Below are 20,574 nucleotides of genomic sequence, written 5' to 3'. Positions count from 1 at the left end.
GCTCAAACCAGTCACTAAAGGTCAGTCGCTTTTTGTTGAAAGAAAGCTTTTGTCATTGCAAAGCCTTTAAAGTCCGTGCTTAATGATGTGTTTATGATTATGCACAAAACGTTTTTGCATGCTGTCGCCTGTTGCACAGTATTATTAGATCCCCGTCTTGGCTAGTTAGTTAGCAGGCAAGCTTTGGTGGATTTGCATTGCTGTGAAAAAGGAAAGTGGCTGTGCCCGCCTTCAAACCATGGGAACAGATGGTGATTTAGCAGGAAAGCTTGCTAACAACTTCTGTCGCCCTGTGGTCAAAGGCAAACCTGGAAATTAACACATATGTTATTCGCATTCACCTGAGCGATTGTGATCACCATCCAACACTTTTCGTAGCTAAAGCAAACGGCCTCTTCATGCCACTGCATGGCCTTCTTTATTGCATCGCAGAAAGTTAGCAAGTGTTTTTGTTGCGATTTCAGGAGAAATATGTCAACCATATCATACCTCTCAGTTGACACGTAGCTTGCTAGGATTGAGACGCTTATTTCAAAAACCCGTATAACTTCGTTGTCGCCTACACCAAAACTGTTAACAACTTCCCTTATAATGCAATTTGATGTTCGGAGAATGGAATGCACTTAGTTGATGCAGTTTAGGATTAACAGCCATTTGATCGCAAATGCAATTTTTCCAATTTGTAGAAAGCGTGCTTATAACAAAGTGTGTTTTGTGTAACGGTAATAAAACATTTCCTTGATTTATGCTGACGTGGTGTTTTCTGAAAGTCTGCTGCAGTTTTGAGTGTCTTGGTGTAGCCTGCAATTTGCTGGGACTTTTCTCAAGTACATGTTTAGGCCTACGTTTACTTACTGCGAGGGAGTGAAAGTGCCTAAAAGTGATTTAGCTTGTAAACCTACTCTGATTCTACATGCAATTTAAACATACATATATATATTTATACAAATATATTTATTCATTCAAGTCTTTTCCCGTAAATACCCTTTTAATTCAGACCTAGATTAGACACGTGTTAGAATTACTGTGGAAATCAATGTGGTAAAGGTTCAGCTATAACCTCCATGACCTGTCCTACACCAGAACAGTCCAGTTGTGTCGTTCAGTTCTCTCTGAAACTGGTTCTTATCTCTCCAGATGGGCTTTTCATAGGTGCCCGAACTAAACAAATAGCAGAGGGCTGGTTTACGATGGTCAGCATGTCCTTGACCGCTTGTTAGTGTCCTTTGTTCTTTTGTGTGGGTAAATTCCTGTATGACAAACCGGTCTGGAGGAGTATTTCATTACCAAGCACTGTGCTAGGCTATATGCTAAACACAGACAGTGACCTGTTGCATAAAATAACTGTTTGTGCGTCCATTTAAGCGTGTGAGAGTGGAGTGCAAGGACACAGGCACACATTTCTATTGCTTGGACGTGTGTGTGTGTGTGTGTGTGGGTGCTATAAGAGGAAGCGTGCCTATTGAATGTATAGCTGCTGAACCTGGCAGGGATCCAGTGTTTAGGCTCCACAGGAATACTGGGATAGGCCGCGAGCACTGATGGCACTCTTCCTCCCCCCGACCTCCCCCTTCCCCTCCCACTTGTTACAGGAGGAGGTCGAAACAGACTGCTCAACTCCTCCTCGTGTGTACGATGGCGAGCCTTCTGCGTGCGGTGGCCACCAGCTGCTCTGCTCCGCTCCTCAGTGGGGTCGCCTGCGCCAAGCTCCAGGTCGTCAAGAACGTCCGGACACCCTGCCTGCGCTTCTTCAGGACCCAGCAGGCTCTCCAGTGCTCGGCCAGCCCAGGTAACGAACACACCGCAAGGATAAGGCGAAGGCTGTCTGTGCATACAAACCTGTAGGTGTCACATTAGTCGACTGCACTGTGTACATGACAAAAGCTACAAAGTAAAGTTCTGGAGAAAAGCAGCTTGGTACACAGATATTGAATACTTAACAGTTGGCGGCAGTTCATTCGCTATGTAATGTTTTGTGACATATGGTGACATTGAAACATGATGCTGAAACAAGCCTGCTATTGTCCAAGACATAAGCCTTAGTAACCTTCAGTCAACTTGTTTTAGTTGTCTTTCTGTACGGGACACTGAACATTTTAATCCGTTGCTTGTAGTCATACATTGTCCTTCTAAACCCTCCTCACCGGCTCGAAATGACCCTGTTCACCTCAAGGATAAAGCTGTTTCGCCCTTGTTGGTTAGTTTGTAATGTATACATTCCCAACTAAGGTCACCCCCCCACCCCCCCCCCACACACACACACACATATACACACACACACACACACACACACACACACACACCCACACACCCACCCAACCTGTTGGTTGGTGGAGGTTGTTGTACCTGCCTGAGAGGCTAGGGTTGTTTTTGGACGCGAATGAATGAAGTGTCTCCACTACTCCGCTTAAAGTACAGTGAGGCAGACAGACACGCAGACAGAGAGAGAGAGAGAGAGAGAGTGAGAGCGAGCATGTGAGTGAGAGTTGGAGTTTGGCCATTAATGGCTCGAAGCCTTGTGGCTGCACAGACGTGAAACCTGCAGCTGTGCCCAGCTATTTTTGGCTCTGTATCAGCAGAGAAGGTTGCCAGCAGTGAACCATGGACCCATGGTTGTTGTTTGGTGAGGGGGGGGGGGGGGGGTAAAAGAGAATTGACCCCTGTCTGTTGGGGGGGGGGGGGGGGGGGGGGACACCAAGGATGGCAGATCCAAAGATATGCTGTCATATGTGTCGTCCTGTTGTCATGATCTATTCTGTGAAGGTTCTTTGTCATTGGGACTCCTGAGAATGGGGAGAAGGGGGGGGGGTCTATGCAGCGTTGTTGCTGCTTCGCTTCGCCACCCCAGCTGTTTTCTTTTGTTTTGAGTAGAAACAAGACTGGTCACTGCCGTTGCCTTAAGCGCAGTGCGCTCGTGTTGCAATTACTTGACGGAAAAAAAAACTCTGGTTCCGAAAGTTGAGCGAAAATTCAACTACTTTCCCTCAGTTTTCTAATCTAGTCTTCTTCATTCGGAAGGTCTGGTGTAGCAGACACACGTCTCTTAGGGGGCTGTGACGCATACTCAGATGAGGGTGTTATCTATAGATCCGGGAGCTGGCAGTGGAAATTTCCACAGTAGCGGCCCCGTGCCAGCCAGTGTAATGGGCACAAGGCTCAGAGGGCCTCCTCTAGAAAGGACTTTATGGATCAGATACACTTTATTGCACAGATCGTTTGGCAAGAAAGCTGTGCTTAGTATGATGCTATCCAGTTGAATCCACTATCCTTTGACTCCCAACATGCATTGTTAACCAATAAAGATCTTGCACAAAGTCTTTGTATACGCGGCCCCCGGCCATAGTCATTTAATTGTGTTGAACTGTGGCGGACTGGCAGGAGTAATTGAAACTGAGCGTTGGCCTAATTGGCTCAGGAATGCGTGTGCGCTGGAGTGGCAAAGGGCAATCTTGAATCGTGCTTTATCAGTGTGCTTGACGATAATAACAGAACTGCATGGTTATTCCCATTCAAATCCTCATGTAGTGATTTACGGTAGAACCATTAAACCTCCTAAGGCAAGATAGTTTTATGTTTACTATAAGGATATATAGAATGTTATTTCTTGCCATCGCATGCAATGCAATAAATTACAACACCTGATATATTCTCAAGGTCTTGAATAAGTCCGACCTAAATAGCCTGAAGGGTAAAACATGCTTTACAGAAGACAATATGTATATTCAGTCAGAAGACACAGATTTCTTTTAATAGATAAATATAATATATGACAGAAAGATGCAGGTCATTGTCAATGTAGCAGGACTAAACGTTCGTATCTCAGTACACACAATGAGAGTGCTCAACCCTCCATGTTGTTTTCGCAGGCATTCCTTACAAACAGCTGACTGTTGGCGTGCCCAAGGAAGTCTTTCAGAATGAGCGTCGAGTGGCCATCTCGCCCGCGGGTGTGCAGGCCCTGGTCAAGCAGGGCTTCAATGTGGTGGTGGAGACGGGCGCCGGAGACTCTGCCAAGTTCCCCGACGAGATGTACACCGCAGCTGGCGCCGCCATCAAGGACGCCAAGGAGGTGTTCGCCTCCGACATGTTGCTGAAGGTGGGTTGGTTGGTTACCCAGGTCTAGGAGAGTAAGGTGAGGTGAGCCAACAGTATTTTTTGAACTCCTCGGTTTCCCTCACCAGTTACTAGGAAGACGGCGTTATAGTTATATTCCTCCGTCTTCTGTCCTCATCTTCAGTTCAGACATTTGAAAATACATTTGTCAGTTTCATGGTCAATTATTAGTTTCGAATAGCTGTATTTCTAACATGCACACGCTCATAGGGATATGCCTTCAACCAAATCCATTTCCAGTGGACGCTGTAGCGACTAATATATAAGAACTCCTACACAGTACATAGAAGCCATACATCATAGTCATGTGAAGACTAGAAGAAATCTCTATAGTGCCAAAAAGTGCCTTGATTTCAAACACCTAGTTGAACGAACGTAAACACGACTCTTGACCTTTGAGCTGGTCCTGTGGACGCAGTTCCTGTATTTATTTTCTGTCAGTAAGGGCTTGAAGGGTCTATTCCAGCGTGTGGCTGGTCGATCGTTATCTCTGGTCATTGGTCACGCAGCTCTTCTCACAGGCATCACTATGTCATGTCAGGATAACCCTGTCAACCGTTCTCATGTTTGTTCTTTCTCTTCTCGCTGTCTCTCTGCCTGTTTGTCTGTTTGTCAAGCCTGTCTGTCTTTCTGTCTGTCTGTGTGCCCATGTGTTTTAAGTGTGTAGTACTGTCAAGAAATAAACAAGTTCTAAACATCTGTCTGTGTCTCGCTCTCCATCATCCAATCCTAAGGTCCGTGCCCCCATGCTGAACCCGGCACTGGATGCCCACGAGATTGACCTGATGAAGGAGGGCTCCACGCTGGTGAGCTTCATCTACCCGGCCCAGAACCCTGAGCTCATGGAGCAGCTGTCCCAGAAGAAGGCCACCGTCCTGGCCATGGACCAGGTGCCCCGCGTCACCATCGCCCAGGGCTTCGATGCCCTCAGTTCCATGGCCAACATCGCTGGGTGAGGATTTTTTTTTTTTTTTTGCATTAAACATTAAAAAGTGTTTTCATGTGGAAATCACAGGTTGTGATTTGAAATTCGAAATTGTTTAACTAAATTTTATAATTGTAGTAAGTGGAATAAGAGGGGTCTAGATTTTCAATACAGTTTCTACTTTAAAAAAAAAATAAGCTTAAAATGGCTTAAAGTGTAGTGTTTGTCAGATAGTATCCGTTCTAGCCAGTGGTGGTTTGTGTCAGGGTTGTCCCCTCCCCAGACAGTGATGAGTTATGCGTTATGTGTGTCTTTGTTTTGGCAGCTACAAAGCCGTGGTGCTGGCAGCAAACAACTTTGGCCGCTTCTTCACTGGCCAGATCACCGCAGCTGGGAAGGTTCCCCCAGCTAAGGTACGAGGCTGTGTGTGTGTGTGGTGTGTATGTGTGGTGTGTGTGTGTGGTGTGTGTGTGTGGTGTGTGTGTGTGGTCTGAACTCACCAGGCCTGAAGTACTGTCTGTCCAGTGTACATGGTGCTAAGGTACGAGGCTGTGTTTGGTCTGAACACACCAGGCGTGTGTGTGTGTGTGTGTGTGTGTGTTTGGTCTGAACACACCAGGCGTGTGTGTGTGTGTGTGTGTGTGTGTGTGTTTGGTCTGAACTCACCAGGCGTGTGTGTGTGTGGTGCTAAGCCTCTGATTCTGGCCTGTTTCAGGCATATAAAGATGCATGCCTTTTTATAACATCCATTGAGATTGAAAGCTAATGAAGGATATGAAAGGTTTACTTTATTCTCATATGGGTGTTCATGTACATCACTCAATGTAAAGTATCCAGATAAGAATATCTCCGTAGGCAAATTAATTCAGCCCTAGACATCCTTATCCAAGGCCTATAAGATTATTATCATTATTGTTGTTATTATTATAATTATTATTATTACTATTATTTTGTATTACTATTAAGTGTCACCAAACAGCTCTCCTTTATGTAAAGTCCACACTAACTCCTCCTCCTCCTCCTTTGATGCAGCCATGGCACTGATCGGCATGTGTGTATTGTCTTGGTTGCTATGGTACTGTACAGGTGCTGATCATTGGAGGAGGAGTGGCAGGTTTGGCCTCGGCTGGCACTGCCAGGGCCATGGGTGCCATCGTCCGAGGCTTTGACACCAGGTAAGAGGGTGAACCCTTCTTGGTAACATGAGATGTGTGTGCGTTGCACGTTTGAGTGGTTGGGTGTTTCTTGTGTGTAAATGTGTCGTCCTAGGGTCCTAGAGTTTAAGCGAGGGCCTGATGAGGTAGTGTGGATGTATCGAGATGACCAGGCACCATCAGACGACTGTTGCGTGTGATTTTAAAAGTACCCTACTTAATAACAGTGAAACTATAAAGCACGTTAGAAATTTGTAGACAGAAAATTATTTGGGATTAAGCGTTTCGTCAAAGGCTTGAATGTCACTGTGCCCCCCCCCCCCCCCCCCCCCCCATCCTCTGTGGCTCCTCCCTACCTTCCACCGTGTCAACAGAAATGTCTTGCCACCACTTGGCCTGGACCACGCTCAATTTCCTTGCGGTTTCTCGGCAGCCGGGGGAAATTGATGAAACATTCCCAGAATGCACCACATCACAGGCCACCGTGTCCCTCAACACGCTGTCAAAGTGCGCCCTGAAAGACAGATCCCCGATCGCTCCAGAGGGGTGGCACAGACGGGTGGCATAGAGGGGTGGCACGGAGGATCAGAGGCGAACCGCTCATTTGTATTCAGCTCAACAGGAAAGGAGCATAATGAAGACCAGGCGCTGTGGTGCTGTCCCGTTCGGCCCTTGGGTTCTGCTTATTGCTTGCATAACCTCGGATTACGTCTTTAGTTTTTTTTTTTTTTTCGGAGAGGTGGGGTCCTTATTTGTTCTAATTTGCTACTCAGTAATTTGGCAAATTAGATAATTCTCCTTTAATCCAAATGATGAGAGCGGGGATTACCGGACCAGACTGACAGATAGACCCGTTAGTTGTCTTGTGGCTTACAGAACTCCGTGACATTATTGGATTCAGTAACAAGTTTTGGCCAATAGGTGGCAGGGTTGCACTGGCTTTCACAGCATTTCAGTTTACCATTCCTTTCCCCATGAATTAGTAAAACTCGCTTTCAAACTTGACTTATTATTATCTTATATTAATCAATTGATCCTATTATTCATTTTTACCGCCATTGTTGTCTTTTACTTTTGTGTTTCAGGCTTGGCCTGTACAACCTCTTTTGTAAGATACTTGTATGACTTAACTAGACTGCTTTGTCAAATATTGCAAATATTATACATGATGTGTGGGATTTCACCTTTGACCTTGTACTTACTGGCTCTGCTCTGTCGGCTAAGGTCATTGACCCCTCTTACTTGGATCTTGTCTATCAATGATATTAGCCCCACTGAGGGCTAAGTGGGTTTCCATTCCTCCTAAGAGCTGCATGTTGTTAGAGTGAGTTAAAGTTTCAAAAGGGTGATAAAACAAAAAAGGTGAACCAGTAGACACAATGTTTGGTCCTCTCGTTCTGACATTGTGAGTCATACTTGAGTCACACACACACACACACACACACACACACACCTGTTTTAGAGAAAATAAGCTTGTGCCGTTCGTTGTCTTCCAGAGAGGCTGCCCTGGAGCAGTTCAAGTCCCTGGGGGCCGAGCCCCTCGCGGTGGACATAAAGGAGTCAGGCGACGGCCAGGGGGGCTATGCTAAGGAGATGTCTCCTGCCTTCATCGAGGCGGAGATGAAGCTGTTCGCCAAGCAGTGTTTGGACGTGGACATCATCGTCACCACTGCCCTCATCCCTGGTAGGCCTGTGTGTGTGTGTGTGTGTGTGTGTGTGTGTGTGTGTGTGTGTGTGTGTGTGTGTGTGTGTGTGTGTGTGTGTGTGTGTGTGTGTGTCCTCCCCCCACCCCAAACGCCGTCCGCTGTGTTTTTCTGTCTCAGTCGTCACGTTTTACAGCAATGTCACTTTATTTATTTGTTTATTTATTTAATGAATCTACGAACATCTGTATCTTCTTTCCGTTTCGTCCTGCGCTGCTCAAGCGGTCCGAGGCACCAAAGCACAATGCCTTCCTAAGACCTCGCCAAGCCATTCAAGTTTATTTCTACTTTTTTTCATTTTTGTATTTCTTCTTTTCTCTTGCCCTTCCTCTGTTCAGTGTCCCCAGGGCCCCCAGTTAAACTCAGTGTGTGTGTGTGTGTGTGTGTGTGTTTGTGTGTGTGTGTTTGTGTGTGTGTGTTTGTGTGTTTGTGTGTGTGTGTGCGCGCCCAGGGCCCTCAGTTAAACTCCAGTTAGTCCTGAGCTGCTTTGTATTACAACAGGATCTGATGGCTGCACCAGTTAAGAGCGCCTGATGTGGTCTCCTGATATTAGCTGTGCCATTACCAGCCTCACACAGATAAGATGGATGCCCTGTGGAGCCACATGCGAGCGGGAGAGAAGTGTGTGTGTGTGTGTGTGTGTGTGTGTGTGTGTGTGTGTGTGTCCATAAGATGGATGCCCTGTGAGGCCACATGCGAGCGGCAGAAGAGTGTGTGTGTGTGTGCGTGAGAGAAGCATGGGAAATGAGGGGAAATTGTGTAACAATTCGCAGCACCGCACTGGCTGGTTGAACAGTGCTCGTATATTGCCCGCAAGCATGCTTATTAAGCTCCGATAGCTAACAAAAACATGTGTAAGTCAATGGAGATGATAGAAAAAGCAGGACTAGCCTATAATAACATCTCATAATCCAAGGCAGGAGCCCTTGGCAAACATCCTAGGGCTTTTCAAGAACTTTAACATGCTTAGAGCTTACGAAGGTTTGTGCTGCTTGAAATGTGCAGTCAGGAATTCGGTGGATGCGCTTCACTCTCCCTCAGACACTCATTAGCCCGACGGTTAAAGCCCTGCTTCTCCTTCTGCTGTGTCTGTTGACTCCCCCAATGCCAGTAGTGTGGTTATATCCCTGTGCTTGAGCGTAGCCATGGTATCATCGTTAAATGACTCTGTCCTTAACTCTTCAAGTACTTACGTGACAAAAGACACGCTTGGTTCAGTTTTAAAATATGACCAAACCTGAAACTGAGGCAGTTTTTTAGTTGCTCCAATGAACTCCATCTTTGCTTGGCTAGGTTAACGCCCTGTTCTGCCAGCTTGGTGTCCACTTAGATTGATGTTAACCTCAACGCTAACGGTATTCCAAATCAGCATACCAAAGACAAATTCGATTTAAATGTGATAAGTTCTGGCTCTATCGGCGGTGTTCCTCACCCCTTGTTCTGCCACCTGATCAATAAGCCCTCATCCAGCGCTAACGGCCCTCATCCAGCGCTAACGCTAACGGCCCTCATCCAGCGCTAACGCTAACGGCCCTCATCCAGCGCTAACGGCCCTCATCCAGCGCTAACGCTAACGGCCCTCAGACAGCGCTAACGCTAACAGCCCTCATCTAGTGCTAACGCTAACGGCCATCATCCAGTGCTAATGCTAACGGCCCTCGTCCAGCGCTAACGCTAACGGCCCTCATCCAGTGCTAACGCTCACGGCCCTCATCCAGCTCTAATGCTAACGGCCCTCATACAGTGCTAATGCTAACGTCCCTCATCCAGTGCTGTACTGCAAGCCTGGCCACCTGCAAGAGTACAGTGCAGCTGACGCTAATGCTCACGCTCACTCAGCCCTGAGACTCGTCAGCTGTTTCCATCAGGGAAGTGTTTACCTGCTGGCTCGCACGGAGCGAGGTCAGGTCGTGTGTGTGTGTGTGTGTGTGTGTGTGTGTGTGTGTGTGTGTGTGTGTGTGTGTGTGACGCACCCATGACAGGGGCACAGCGGTTGCCAAGGCCGTGGGGCCAGCAGCTGAACGAGTCTGGTTTCTAGCAGAAGAGAGAGGGAGAGACGCGCTGGTTTCTAGCAAAAGTAGAGAGAGAGGGAGACGGCTGATTTCTAGCAGAAGAGAGAGGGAGAGACGCGCTGGTTTCTAGCAAAAGTAGAGAGAGAGGGAGACGGCTGGTTTCTAGCAGGAGGGAGAGGGAGAGACGGCTGCTTTCTAGCAAAAGTAGAGAGAGAGGGAGACGGCTGGTTTCTAGCAGGAGGGAGAGGGAGAGACGGCTGCTTTCTAGCAGAAGGAAGTGAGAGAGCGAGAGAGAGAGAGAAAGAAAGAAAGAGAGGGAGACCTGCTGGTTTCTAGCAGAAGGAGAGAGAGAGAGGGAGACGGCTGGTTTCTAGCAGAAGGGAGAGAGAGAGGGAGGCGTGCTGGTTTCTAGCAGAAGGGAGAGAGAGAGGGAGGCGTGCTGGTTTCTAGCAGAAGGGAGAGAGAGAGGGAGGTGCTGGTTTCTAGCAGGAGGGAGAGGGAGACGGCTGGTTTCTAGCAGAAGGAAGATAGAGAGCGAGAGAGAGAGAGAAAGAAAGAAAGAGAGGGAGACCTGCTGGTTTCTAGCAAAAGGAGAGAGAGAGGGAGACGGCTGGTTTCTAGCAGAAGGAGAGAGAGAGAGAGAGAGGGAGACGGCTGGTTTCTAGCAGAAGGAGAGAGAGAGAGAGGGAGACGGCTGGTTTCTAGCAGAAGGAGAGAGAGAGAGACGCTCTCCACTCACCCCGGCATGTTCCACACTACTGTTTCTTGTTAAAGCCGGTTCCTCTGACCTTGACTGTGTCTGCCTGCAGGCCGGCGCTGGTGTTCACCTGATGTTGTCAAACAAACCTGCACACCAGATTGCAAAGGGTGCCTTGACTTGAAATGATCTGAACTAAGAGGTTGTTAGAAGTTGGAAACCAAATAAAAGTAGTCAGTGTGAGGTTGTATTATTAAAAATATACTTATATAACAGACCATCATCACCATCTTTGTGGTTCTACCTTTACATGTGATAAAAATGTATTGCTATACATCTTGTCTGTAGTAGCAGCCTTCACATGCTCAGCGCTGATGGTTCTCTTGCGTATTTTTCCCTCTAACTACATCCAGTATCAATGTACGCTTTTGTGTGTGCTAATCCTCCCTAAGACTCACACTGACGCATCCGCACAAAAGGCTATTGACATTTGACCCCTGCGTTGCCATGGCGCTGTGCCCTCAGGTCGCAAGGCGCCCATCCTGATCACGAAGGACATGGTGGAGAGCATGAAGGACGGCTCCGTGGTGGTGGACCTGGCCGCGGAGGCCGGGGGGAACGTCGAGACCACGGTCCCCGGAGAGCTGTCTGTCCACAACGTGAGTCTCGCATCCTGGGTCTCTCTATTCCCCTCCTGAATAGCGTGTTGTTTTGCTCTTTATCCTGGTGATGAGCAAATAGTGAAGCCGTATAGACATTTTATACAAGTTACAAGTTACAAGTCTTTTATTTGTCAGATGCACAAAATGACACAGGGTCAGACTGGGCACTGAAACTCTTAAGACAAGGCACCACCCAAAAACCTAACATAACATAACAAGACATACACTCTGTTTCAATTAAATTAAACACTATTTCAATAGAATTTAGTTGTTTTGATCAGTTTAACCTCTTCAGATTCGTTTTTTTCATGAGATCTTTGTTTTAAAAGAAAGGTGTAAGTGTTGGGCTCTTGTTGGTCGGACTGGACGGTACGATAAAAAATGAAAAACCTGCTGTCATGTCAAGACTGTCAACTGCCATAGAATCCACTTCCTGTATTTAGTGTCCATCCATGATCCTGTCAGCCCTAGCCTGTGTGTCAGTCTTTCAATAATATGTATTTCCCCCACTGTGTCCACCCAACTATGAAATCTTTGTTTAAAAAAAAAAAAGGTGTAAGTGTTGTTACTACTAGTAGTTTATACTAATCGCGAATGTCGACATGCTCAAACTAAATGTCCGCTATGTTTCCAGTGCTAGTGGCTGTATGGTCGGACTGGACGGTACAGGCTACAATTCCCTCTTAAGAGTGACATTTCTTTTCTCTTCTCGCTAGGGCGTGGTTCACGTGGGCTACACTGACCTTCCCAGCCGCCTGCCCACCCAGTCCAGCACCCTCTACTCCAACAACATCACCAAACTCATCCGTGCCATCAGCCCCGACAAAGACCACTTCTTCCTGGACGTCAAGGAAGCGTTTGGCTACGGCACAATGGACCACGTCGTCCGCGGCTCCATCGTCATGCAGGTTAGTGGCGGAACATCCGGTCGCATCTTCAGTCCGGAATATATCAAGAATATGAATTTGTTACTCCAAATGTCTGCTATGTTTCCAGCGCTAGTGGCTGTATTGTGGGTAATCTGCTGTCTACTGGATGTTACAGGTTACAAGTCTTTTATTGTCAGATGCACAAAATGACACAGGGTCAGTCTGGGCGCTGAAATTCTTAGGACAAGGCTCCGCACAACAACCTACCATAACATAACATAACATAGTATGAATGTATGTCAAGTGATTAGCATTTCCCCTTCACTAACCTCCACCTCACACTCGTCTGGTTGTGTACTGGACTGGACGATGGCCGTGAGTGGAGTTGCATTCTTTTGAGCCTCTGGTTTCCACTCCTCTTCCTTCTTCTCCTCCTCCTCCTCCTCCTCCGCCTCCTCTCCCTCCTCCTCCCCCTCTCTCTCCTCCTCCTCCTCCTCTCTCTCCTTCTCCTCCTCCTCCTCCTCTCTCTCCATGTGCAGGATGGAAAGGTGCTTTTCCCGGCGCCGCAGCCCCTCAACGTGCCTGTGGCGGCCGCCCCCGTCAAGATGAAGACCAAGAAGGAGCTGGAGGCCGAGAAGGCTGCAGCCGTCTCCCCCTTCGCTGCCACGCTCACCACCACTGGTGCCTACGCTGGAGGTGAACGCCCGGCTTCATGCCCTCTCTTCTTCTCATATATTCTCGTTTTATTGCTCTTAACCCATTCATACCCCTTCTGGGATGACCCTCTTATTTTTGTGTGAGACCTGTGTTCTTCAGACAGCATTGAATTCTCTTGTTTGAATTTCTGTTCCAATTTTAACAAGTTATCCCACATGATTGTTGATGGTATGGACCTTGCGAGATCTTTGCTAGCTGATCTCTTCAGGAGCATCCATTGTAGCACCTAGTCTTTGACCGCTCCTGATCCACTCCTCATATCGGGCTGACTGGTGCGATTGAGGGCAAAGATCCAGGCCAGACCAATCAAACCCTGCTCATAAGATCTAGATGTATCACCAGTCCAGACCAATCAAGCCTTGCTCATATAATCTAGATCAAGCACCAGCCCAGACCAATAAAACCTTGCTCATTAGATATAGATCTAGCACCAGGCAAGACCAATCAAGCCTTGATCATAAGATCTAGATCTAGCAACAGGCCAGACCAATCAAACCTTGCTCATTAGATCTAGCACCAGTTTAGACCAATCACACCTTGCTCATTATTTCTCGATCTAGCCGCAGTCCAGACCAATCAAACCCTTCTCATAAGATCTAGATCAAACTTGCTCAGGCAGACCCTAAAGCTTGTGGTGTTGTGAACACATGGGTGGGATTTGTGATGTGTTCACCTCCAAAGTGTCAGCCTCACCTTGTGTTGACATCACCATGACCCCGCCTTTTGTAGGCCTTAACTCTTCCTTGGTGTCTGAGCTGGCACTGGCAACATTTGGGCGTCATTAGGCGGAAGCTATTGGTGTGTCATGGCCCTTTTTCTTATTTTAAGGGTGGTCTCGGGGCTCAAAGCGGGGTTAATAGGCTAGTCACAGGGTTTAACGTCTGCCATTAATGTTTTCTTTTATGGTCCCCCCCCCCTCCGATGAATTAAATGTTCCTCTCCAGGTCATTGCTCAAGCCATCTCTCTCTCTTTCTGTTGCTTAGCGATCCTCCCAAATGTGTTTTTATTTTCCTGCCTACTCAGAGTGTGCTGCTCCAGTCTCCATTAAACTTAAAAGCCCTGCAGAGAAAAAATACGCACAAATGAATTCTATTGGTTACAGACGTGCCAGGAGTGAGTGTGTGTGTGTGTGTGTGTGTGTGTGTGTGTGTGTGTGTGTGTGTGTGTGTGTGTGTGTGTGTGTGTGTGAGAGAGACAGAGAGAGAGGCAGCTCTGGCCTTAGATCAAAGCGTACACTTCACTCATGCAGACAAGCCGCAAATGCACCACGCACGTAAATAAACACCCTGGGATAAACAAACATGCAAATTCATCTTCCTGCCCTTTCATGCTTTTTTTTTTTGTTTTTGTTTCTTCTTTTTTTTTTTGGGCCTATCTGTCTTCTGACCGTCCTGCAACCCCTCCTGTACCCCCCACCCCGACCACCTCATCAGACGCGTATCTGTATGAACCAGCGCCAAAGCCCTTTGAAATCAGAATTGGTCACCTAATTGGCGCACCGCCTGCAACAACCCAAGCCCACTCCCCCCCCCAGCCCCCCCCCCCCCCACCTCCAAATGCCAGGAAACTGGTAATAATAAAAGACGAAGGGGAGCGGTGGGGGGGGTGGAGGGGGGGCTGTTTTAACCCCAACCCCCTGCTGGCTCGGTCTGTAATGGGGTAAGAGGTTTTTTTTTCCCACGCGCCCAAGCGCTCGCTCTCCCTTCGCTTCGTGGCAGCTGAGGTTGCCACCGGCGGGAGGGAGGGTTTTTGGGTGGTGGTTTGAACCCCCCGCCCCCCCCCACACCCCACCCCACCCTGTCACACGTCCGCGGTTCTCACCTGGGCTACCGTCTGTTTCGCACCTCGGCGCTGATCCTTCACCTCCAGCTGCTTTTATGGGTGGCCTTTGTAACACGCAGGTGGGAGCTGGAGCTGGAGCCAAGTTCAAAGATGGCCCCCGCCTAAAGATGAATGGCTTTTAATCAGAGCCGGGGGGGAGGGGGAGGGGAGGGAGGGGCTGGGTGGGAACTGAGGACTTCATCAGTAATGGTCTGGAGGTTTTTTTTTTTTTTTAAGTGTGTTCGAGCTTCTGTTTGTGGTTCACATAAAGTTTTCCAAACAGGGAATTTGTAACACACTTAGGACCGACCCTATAGGTTAGGTTAGATTAAACACCCTTTGTTCATCCTCTTATTTGACTGTTCTGCAAACAATTGAACTTGAGTTTGTTCGTGTGTGTGTGTGTGTGTGTGTGTGTGTGTGTGTGTGTGTGTGTGTGTGTGTGTGTGTGTGTGTGTGTGTGTGTGTGTGTGTGTGTGTGTGTGTGTGTGTGTATGTGTGTTTCAGGACTGGGCACGCTGCTTGGCCTCGGCCTCTGCGCCCCCCATGCCGCCTTCACTCAGATGGTGACCACCTTCGGCCTGGCAGGAATCGTGGGGTACCACACGGTGTGGGGCGTCACCCCAGCTCTGCACTCGCCCCTCATGTCCGTCACCAACGCCATCTCTGGTAAGGATCACACCGCTCGGCCCGGTCCAACTCAGCCCGTAAGCAAATCTCACGCTTGGCATCTCCTCTTTGTTTTGTTTTTTGGGCTTTTTATGCCTTTAATTTCAAAGTTCAAAGTACTTTATTTGTCATTGCCACAAAGACAACGAGACAGTAGAGGCAGCAACAGACTTCTTACACAGCTTAATAATAATAAATAACAATTAATAAATAAATAGATAGTTAGATTAATAAATAAATAAACAGCTTATTGACAGAGCAGTGAAGATTGTGACAGGAAATGAGAGCGAGAAGAGGTGGGGAGTGGACAGGAGAAATGGCATTGGGCCTGGATTCGAACCCGCAACCTCCTTGAGCATCAAGCCCGAATGTGGTCGGGGCTACTGTTTGAGCCACAGTGCCCCCCGGTAACTCCTCTTTTGACCGTTGGAAGGGGCTCTCTGTAGTCAGAAAAAGCTTCAACTGTTGAGGGATTTAGGGGCTGTTTCCCGCACTTGTTTGGTTTGTGATGGCTCTAGAGTTCTCCATTCCACTGCGCCATGGTAACGAGGGGAAAGCCTTCGCACTCCAGATGGGGACGCTTGGCATTAATGCGTCTATAAATAGCACGTAATGTGTCTAACCAAGAAGAACCTCATTACCAAACCCCACACACACACTCTCTTAAACACACACACACACACGCAGACACACACACCCCTCGCACTCACACACACACACACACACATACACACACACACACACCCCTGCTGTGTTGAGATTAATCCTCTCTGGTCGGCCACCCCTGGAGCAGGAACTCGCCGTCTTCATTAGTTTGGTTTGTGTGGTGTGGCTACCATGCGGCTCCCCCTCATGTGGTTGAGGATGTCTCCCACAGCCCAGGGAGAACGGCAGGGTCGGGGTAGACTTTGTGTGTGTGTGTGTGTGTGTGTGTGTGTGTGTGTGGGGAGCGCCCCTTCCTCCCCTGGCAGGATCCAGGCCCAGGAAAAGGCTTCATCGTCTATTAACAAGTCTGTGGTGGTCCACATTAAAGGCGTGTACATGTCTGTGGTGGTCCACATTAAAGGCGTGTACATGTCTGTGGTGGTCCACATTAAAGGCCTGTACATGTTGGCCGCGTTGTAAACGTCTCCTTGAGGGAGACTACAGGGGCATCCACCGGCAACAGAGATTAGCCCCGTGGACCTCCTGCACACTTCCTGGCTGGCACACGTTAGTGCTCCTCAGGAACCCTGCTCCTCGTCATTCTTCTTTCTTTCGTTCTTTCTTTCTTTCTTTCTTTCTTTCTTTCATTGTTCTTTCTTGTGGGGTATTTTCCTCCCGTGCTTGACTCTTCGAACCCACAGGTTCTTTTTTGGAATATTCCCTCACACACAGCGTTGGGGAACGCCGTGGGCGCCGGAGATTCCCGAGCCAAGCGTAATAAAGCGCAAATCAACGGGAATGAGACATTAGGGCACTTATTAGGAATTCACTCCTTACTCTGACGAGAGGAGGAGGAGAAAAAGGGAGAGGGAGAGAAATAACTGTCTGACTTTTTTGAAAAGCATCGAGTTTCTTTTGATATCTTGTCTCCTGTCCTGGCCGACGGTGAGGGTCGAGTCCGTTTCCTCTGCGCCCCTTTAGTCTACCTGAAACTAGTGAAATCAGAGTTTGCTGGCGTTCCCTCAATATCACCTAAAAGAGTTCTTGGAGGGTGAGGTTGAGATAGTGCCAGTGTGAGGTGTTGAGGGGACGTCATCTTTGTAGCTCTTTGTAAAGCCTCTAGTTACGGTGTAGGAAAGTAGTCTGGAATCGGAGGCACTGGTGTCTGGTGTGGTGTGTCCTCATTCACGTTGGATATCGTATTCTTCCATGACTTGAGTCAGTGCTGATGCTTTGCACGATTTGAACTTTTAACTTTTTAACTGTGCGAGGTCGACCCTTCAGGCTCTTTGACGATGCAGACGTTTTTTTTCACATATCCCAAGCTTTCGTGAAGGGTGAAAAAAAACTAAAGAAACGCGGTTAAACATTTCTCCCAAGTGCTGCCTATGGCTAGTATGTACAAGGAAGTGTTTAAGTGTGTGCATGCGTGTTGAGGTGGGTGTGTGTGTTAGGCAGATCACACGTGTGAAGTCGGCATGGTTTGTTCTTCGGTTTACAGTTCGTCTGCTGCATTTCCTGTAGTGCTTGAGGTAGCGTGCGTAAGGGTTTCTCCTACTCCTGGTCTGCGATCAATTGCAGCTCGGGAATTTCAAAGGAAAGGGGGGGGGCGGGCTAAATGCTCGGCAGCAGTTACACACATGATTGACTCACTCTGGCGACTCGTAACCTAGCCATGGCAGGTTTACTTCAATTCCGAGGCGTTCCATTTGAAAACCATTAAGGTGTACTCATTTAGTTTGCTATTCGTTTGTTTATTTCCGCTATTATTCCGGGATTTCTCCCGGTCGGATGGCATTCTCAGTGGCTCGGCTGTTTTTAAGGTTCCAAAGTCCGAGTCGTTAGAAGTCCAAGAGAATGAGAAGAGTCTGTTCATGTTAAACTTATAATTTCATGCAAAGCGTATGCATGTTTACATGTTATGTCATGTCATGTGATAGGTTTGAAATGCCGGAATGTTTACAGTGTGTTTGTGGAACCTCATTCATAACCATAATCATTCATAGCCCTTTCCCCCCCCCTTATGCTGACCGTCTTTGTGTGTGTGTGTCTGTGTGTGTCTGTGTCTGTGTCTGTGTGTCTGTCTCTGTGTCTGTGTCTGTGTGTGTCTGTGTGTGTGTGTGTGTGTGTGTGTGTTCCCCTCCAGGCTTGACTGCTGTGGGGGGCCTGTCCCTCATGGGAGGTGGATACACCCCCACCGACACCGCTCAGACTCTGGCAGTGTTGGCCGCTTTCATCTCGTCTGTCAACATCGCTGGTAAGTGCCTGGAACAAACCAACAGGTCCTCCCCCCCTCTCCCCTCTCCCCTCTCCCCCCACACCCCTTCCCCGCCCGTCTGGTTGTGTGACCCGGGCCGGCACAATGGCATGAAGGAGAGAGCCTGCGGTGAGTGTCAGTAATGAGACGGAGCCCTGGATCAGGAGAGGTGGCAGGTGAGGAGTCTGCTCCCTGGCTGCCCCCGTCACGTCACGTCACCTCACCCCCGGTTTCGTGAGAAGAGACTTGCATGTGCGCTCTCCCTCGCTCTCTCTCTCTCTCGCTCGCTCTCTGTCTATCTCTCTGTCCCTTTCTCTCTCTCTCTTTCTCAGTCCTCTGTCCCTCTCGCTCTCTCTCTCTGTCCCTCTCTCTCTCTCTCTCTCTCTCTTTCTCAGTCCTCTTTCCCTCTCTGTCCCTATCTCTCTCTCTGTCCCTCTCTCTCTCTCATTCTCTCTCTCTCTCTCTCTGTCTGTCCCTCTGTATCTCTATCCCTTTCCCCTTTCTCTCTCTGTCCCTGTCTCTCTCTCGCTCTCTCTCTCTCTGCCCCTCTGTCTCTCATTCTCTCTCTCTCTATCTCTCTGCCCCTGTCTCTTTTTCTCTCTCTTTCTCTTATATCCTCTCTCTAGCTCGCTCTCTCTCTTTCTCTTATATCCTCTCTCTAGCTCGCTCTCTCTCTTTCTCTCTCATCCTCTCTCTAGCTCGCTCTCTCTCTTTCTCTTATATCCTCTCTCTAGCTCGCTCTCTCTCTTTCTCTCTCATCCTCTCTCTAGCTCGCTCTCTCTCTTTCTCTTATATCCTCTCTCTAGCTCGCTCTCTCTCTTTCTCTCTCATCCTCTCTCTAGCTCGCTCTCTCTCTTTCTCTTATATCCTCTCTCTAGCTCGCTCTCTCTCTTTCTCTCTCATCCTCTCTCTAGCTCGCTCTCTCTCTTTCTCTCTCATCCTCTCTCTAGCTCGCTCTCTCTCTTTCTCTTATATCCTCTCTCTAGCTCGCTCTCTCTCTTTCTCTTATATCCTCTCTCTAGCTCGCTCTCTCTCTTTCTCTTATATCCTCTCTCTAGCTCGCTCTCTCTCTTTCTCTTATATCCTCTCTCTAGCTCGCTCTCTCTCTGTCCATGTCTTTCTGTCTTTCTTTTCTCCCTTTTCTCTCTCTCTCCCTCTGCAGTCCCTCCAGGTGGAACAGTTTAGACGGGAAGAGGCGACCCTCACTCACACCTGAGAGTGAACACGTCAAATCCCTCTTGAGTGTGTGTGTGTGTGTGTGTGTGTGTGTGTGTGTGTGTGTGTGTGTGTGTGTGTGTGTGTGCGTGCGCGTGTGTGTGTGGGTGGGTCAAATCCCTCTTGAGTGTTCCTTCAAAGCCACAGAGAGCCACACTGTAAATCAGACTGAGCTGCACATTTACTGAGAAAAAAATGTCATTAAATGACAGGAAAAAAAAGTGAGCTGAGAAAAATACTTTGGAGCAGGCAGGTGTCCAAAATGCCATGTCCAATCCAAGCAGCCTTTAATCTGGGCAAACGTCTCGGTTGGACCTCGGTGCCGGCACCGGTTCTGGACCGCAGTCTTCGGTCAAAGGGCGTGTGGGTATTAGGAAGAATATATTACTCAGAAATTCAAGGGCTTTTTTTCCTCCTCTTTTTTTGTGTCCAGCTCTGTAATAGCCACTTATTACTCTCTGAGAGCCCCTTGACATTTGAGTCACTTCAAGGACTAAAAATCTCCATGTTCATATTTTATCCCAGGTGTTTTAAAAAAATGCCTTTTAAAACTGAAATTAAAGTCGCAGTGGCGTCAAACCAAGAAGTCATAAAACCTCAAGAATGGAGACTTTGACGTTTCCACTCGGTCTTCCTTTTCCTCTATCGCCTCTCCCAAACGCTTTTCTGTGACTAGCGCATACTAGGGGAATTCCAATTACCCTTTCCCTTTTTAGGTTCAATAAAAGACCAAGAATTTATGGATTACCTGTCTTTTATGGATTACCTGTCTTTTACGGAGTACAAAGTTTTCTTTTTCTTCCCCTAATCTTAAATTTATGACAGGAACATAGTGCATTTTTCATAGAACTGTCGTTTAATAATGCAGTGCGCTCTATTTACTGGTTCTTTGAACATTGGTGTTGAATTGACTGTTATGCCTGTGTGTTTGAATTTATATTGATTTATATTATTCATTCATTTACATTGAAATGTTATAATGTCAAGCACCTCTTTTGTGAGGTAAAAGAAGTCTAGACATGTCTGTTTAGCCTGACGTGAGACACAAGGCCTAGAAGTGGATAGTCCCCTGACCACATCATGCTTTGAGATTGTGTTAAGGGATAGTCCCCTG

The 20,574-nt window shown here is 47.9% G+C and overlaps 1 protein-coding gene across 1 annotated transcript in view; it reads left to right on the top strand.

Moving 5' to 3' along the window:
• The window catches only part of nnt (nicotinamide nucleotide transhydrogenase), a 44,887-nt gene continuing 24,313 nt past the window's right edge, over positions 1-20,574 (top strand). The window contains exons 1-12 of the mRNA XM_080841657.1: positions 1-20; positions 1,593-1,789; positions 3,867-4,096; positions 4,848-5,065; positions 5,364-5,451; positions 6,125-6,213; positions 7,689-7,876; positions 11,130-11,263; positions 11,983-12,174; positions 12,675-12,831; positions 15,182-15,343; positions 18,135-18,245. Of these exons, the coding sequence (XP_080697783.1) occupies positions 1,636-1,789; positions 3,867-4,096; positions 4,848-5,065; positions 5,364-5,451; positions 6,125-6,213; positions 7,689-7,876; positions 11,130-11,263; positions 11,983-12,174; positions 12,675-12,831; positions 15,182-15,343; positions 18,135-18,245 (1,723 nt within the window). The 5' untranslated portion in view covers positions 1-20; positions 1,593-1,635. The remainder of the gene's footprint in view (positions 21-1,592; positions 1,790-3,866; positions 4,097-4,847; positions 5,066-5,363; positions 5,452-6,124; positions 6,214-7,688; positions 7,877-11,129; positions 11,264-11,982; positions 12,175-12,674; positions 12,832-15,181; positions 15,344-18,134; positions 18,246-20,574) is intronic.

This window comes from Sprattus sprattus (assembly GCF_963457725.1).
Source record: "Sprattus sprattus genome assembly, chromosome: 7".
Lineage (NCBI taxonomy): Eukaryota > Metazoa > Chordata > Actinopteri > Clupeiformes > Clupeidae > Sprattus > Sprattus sprattus.
The sequence above is the reverse complement of the archived record's forward strand: the minus strand, read 5'-3'. Positions and strand labels throughout refer to the sequence as shown.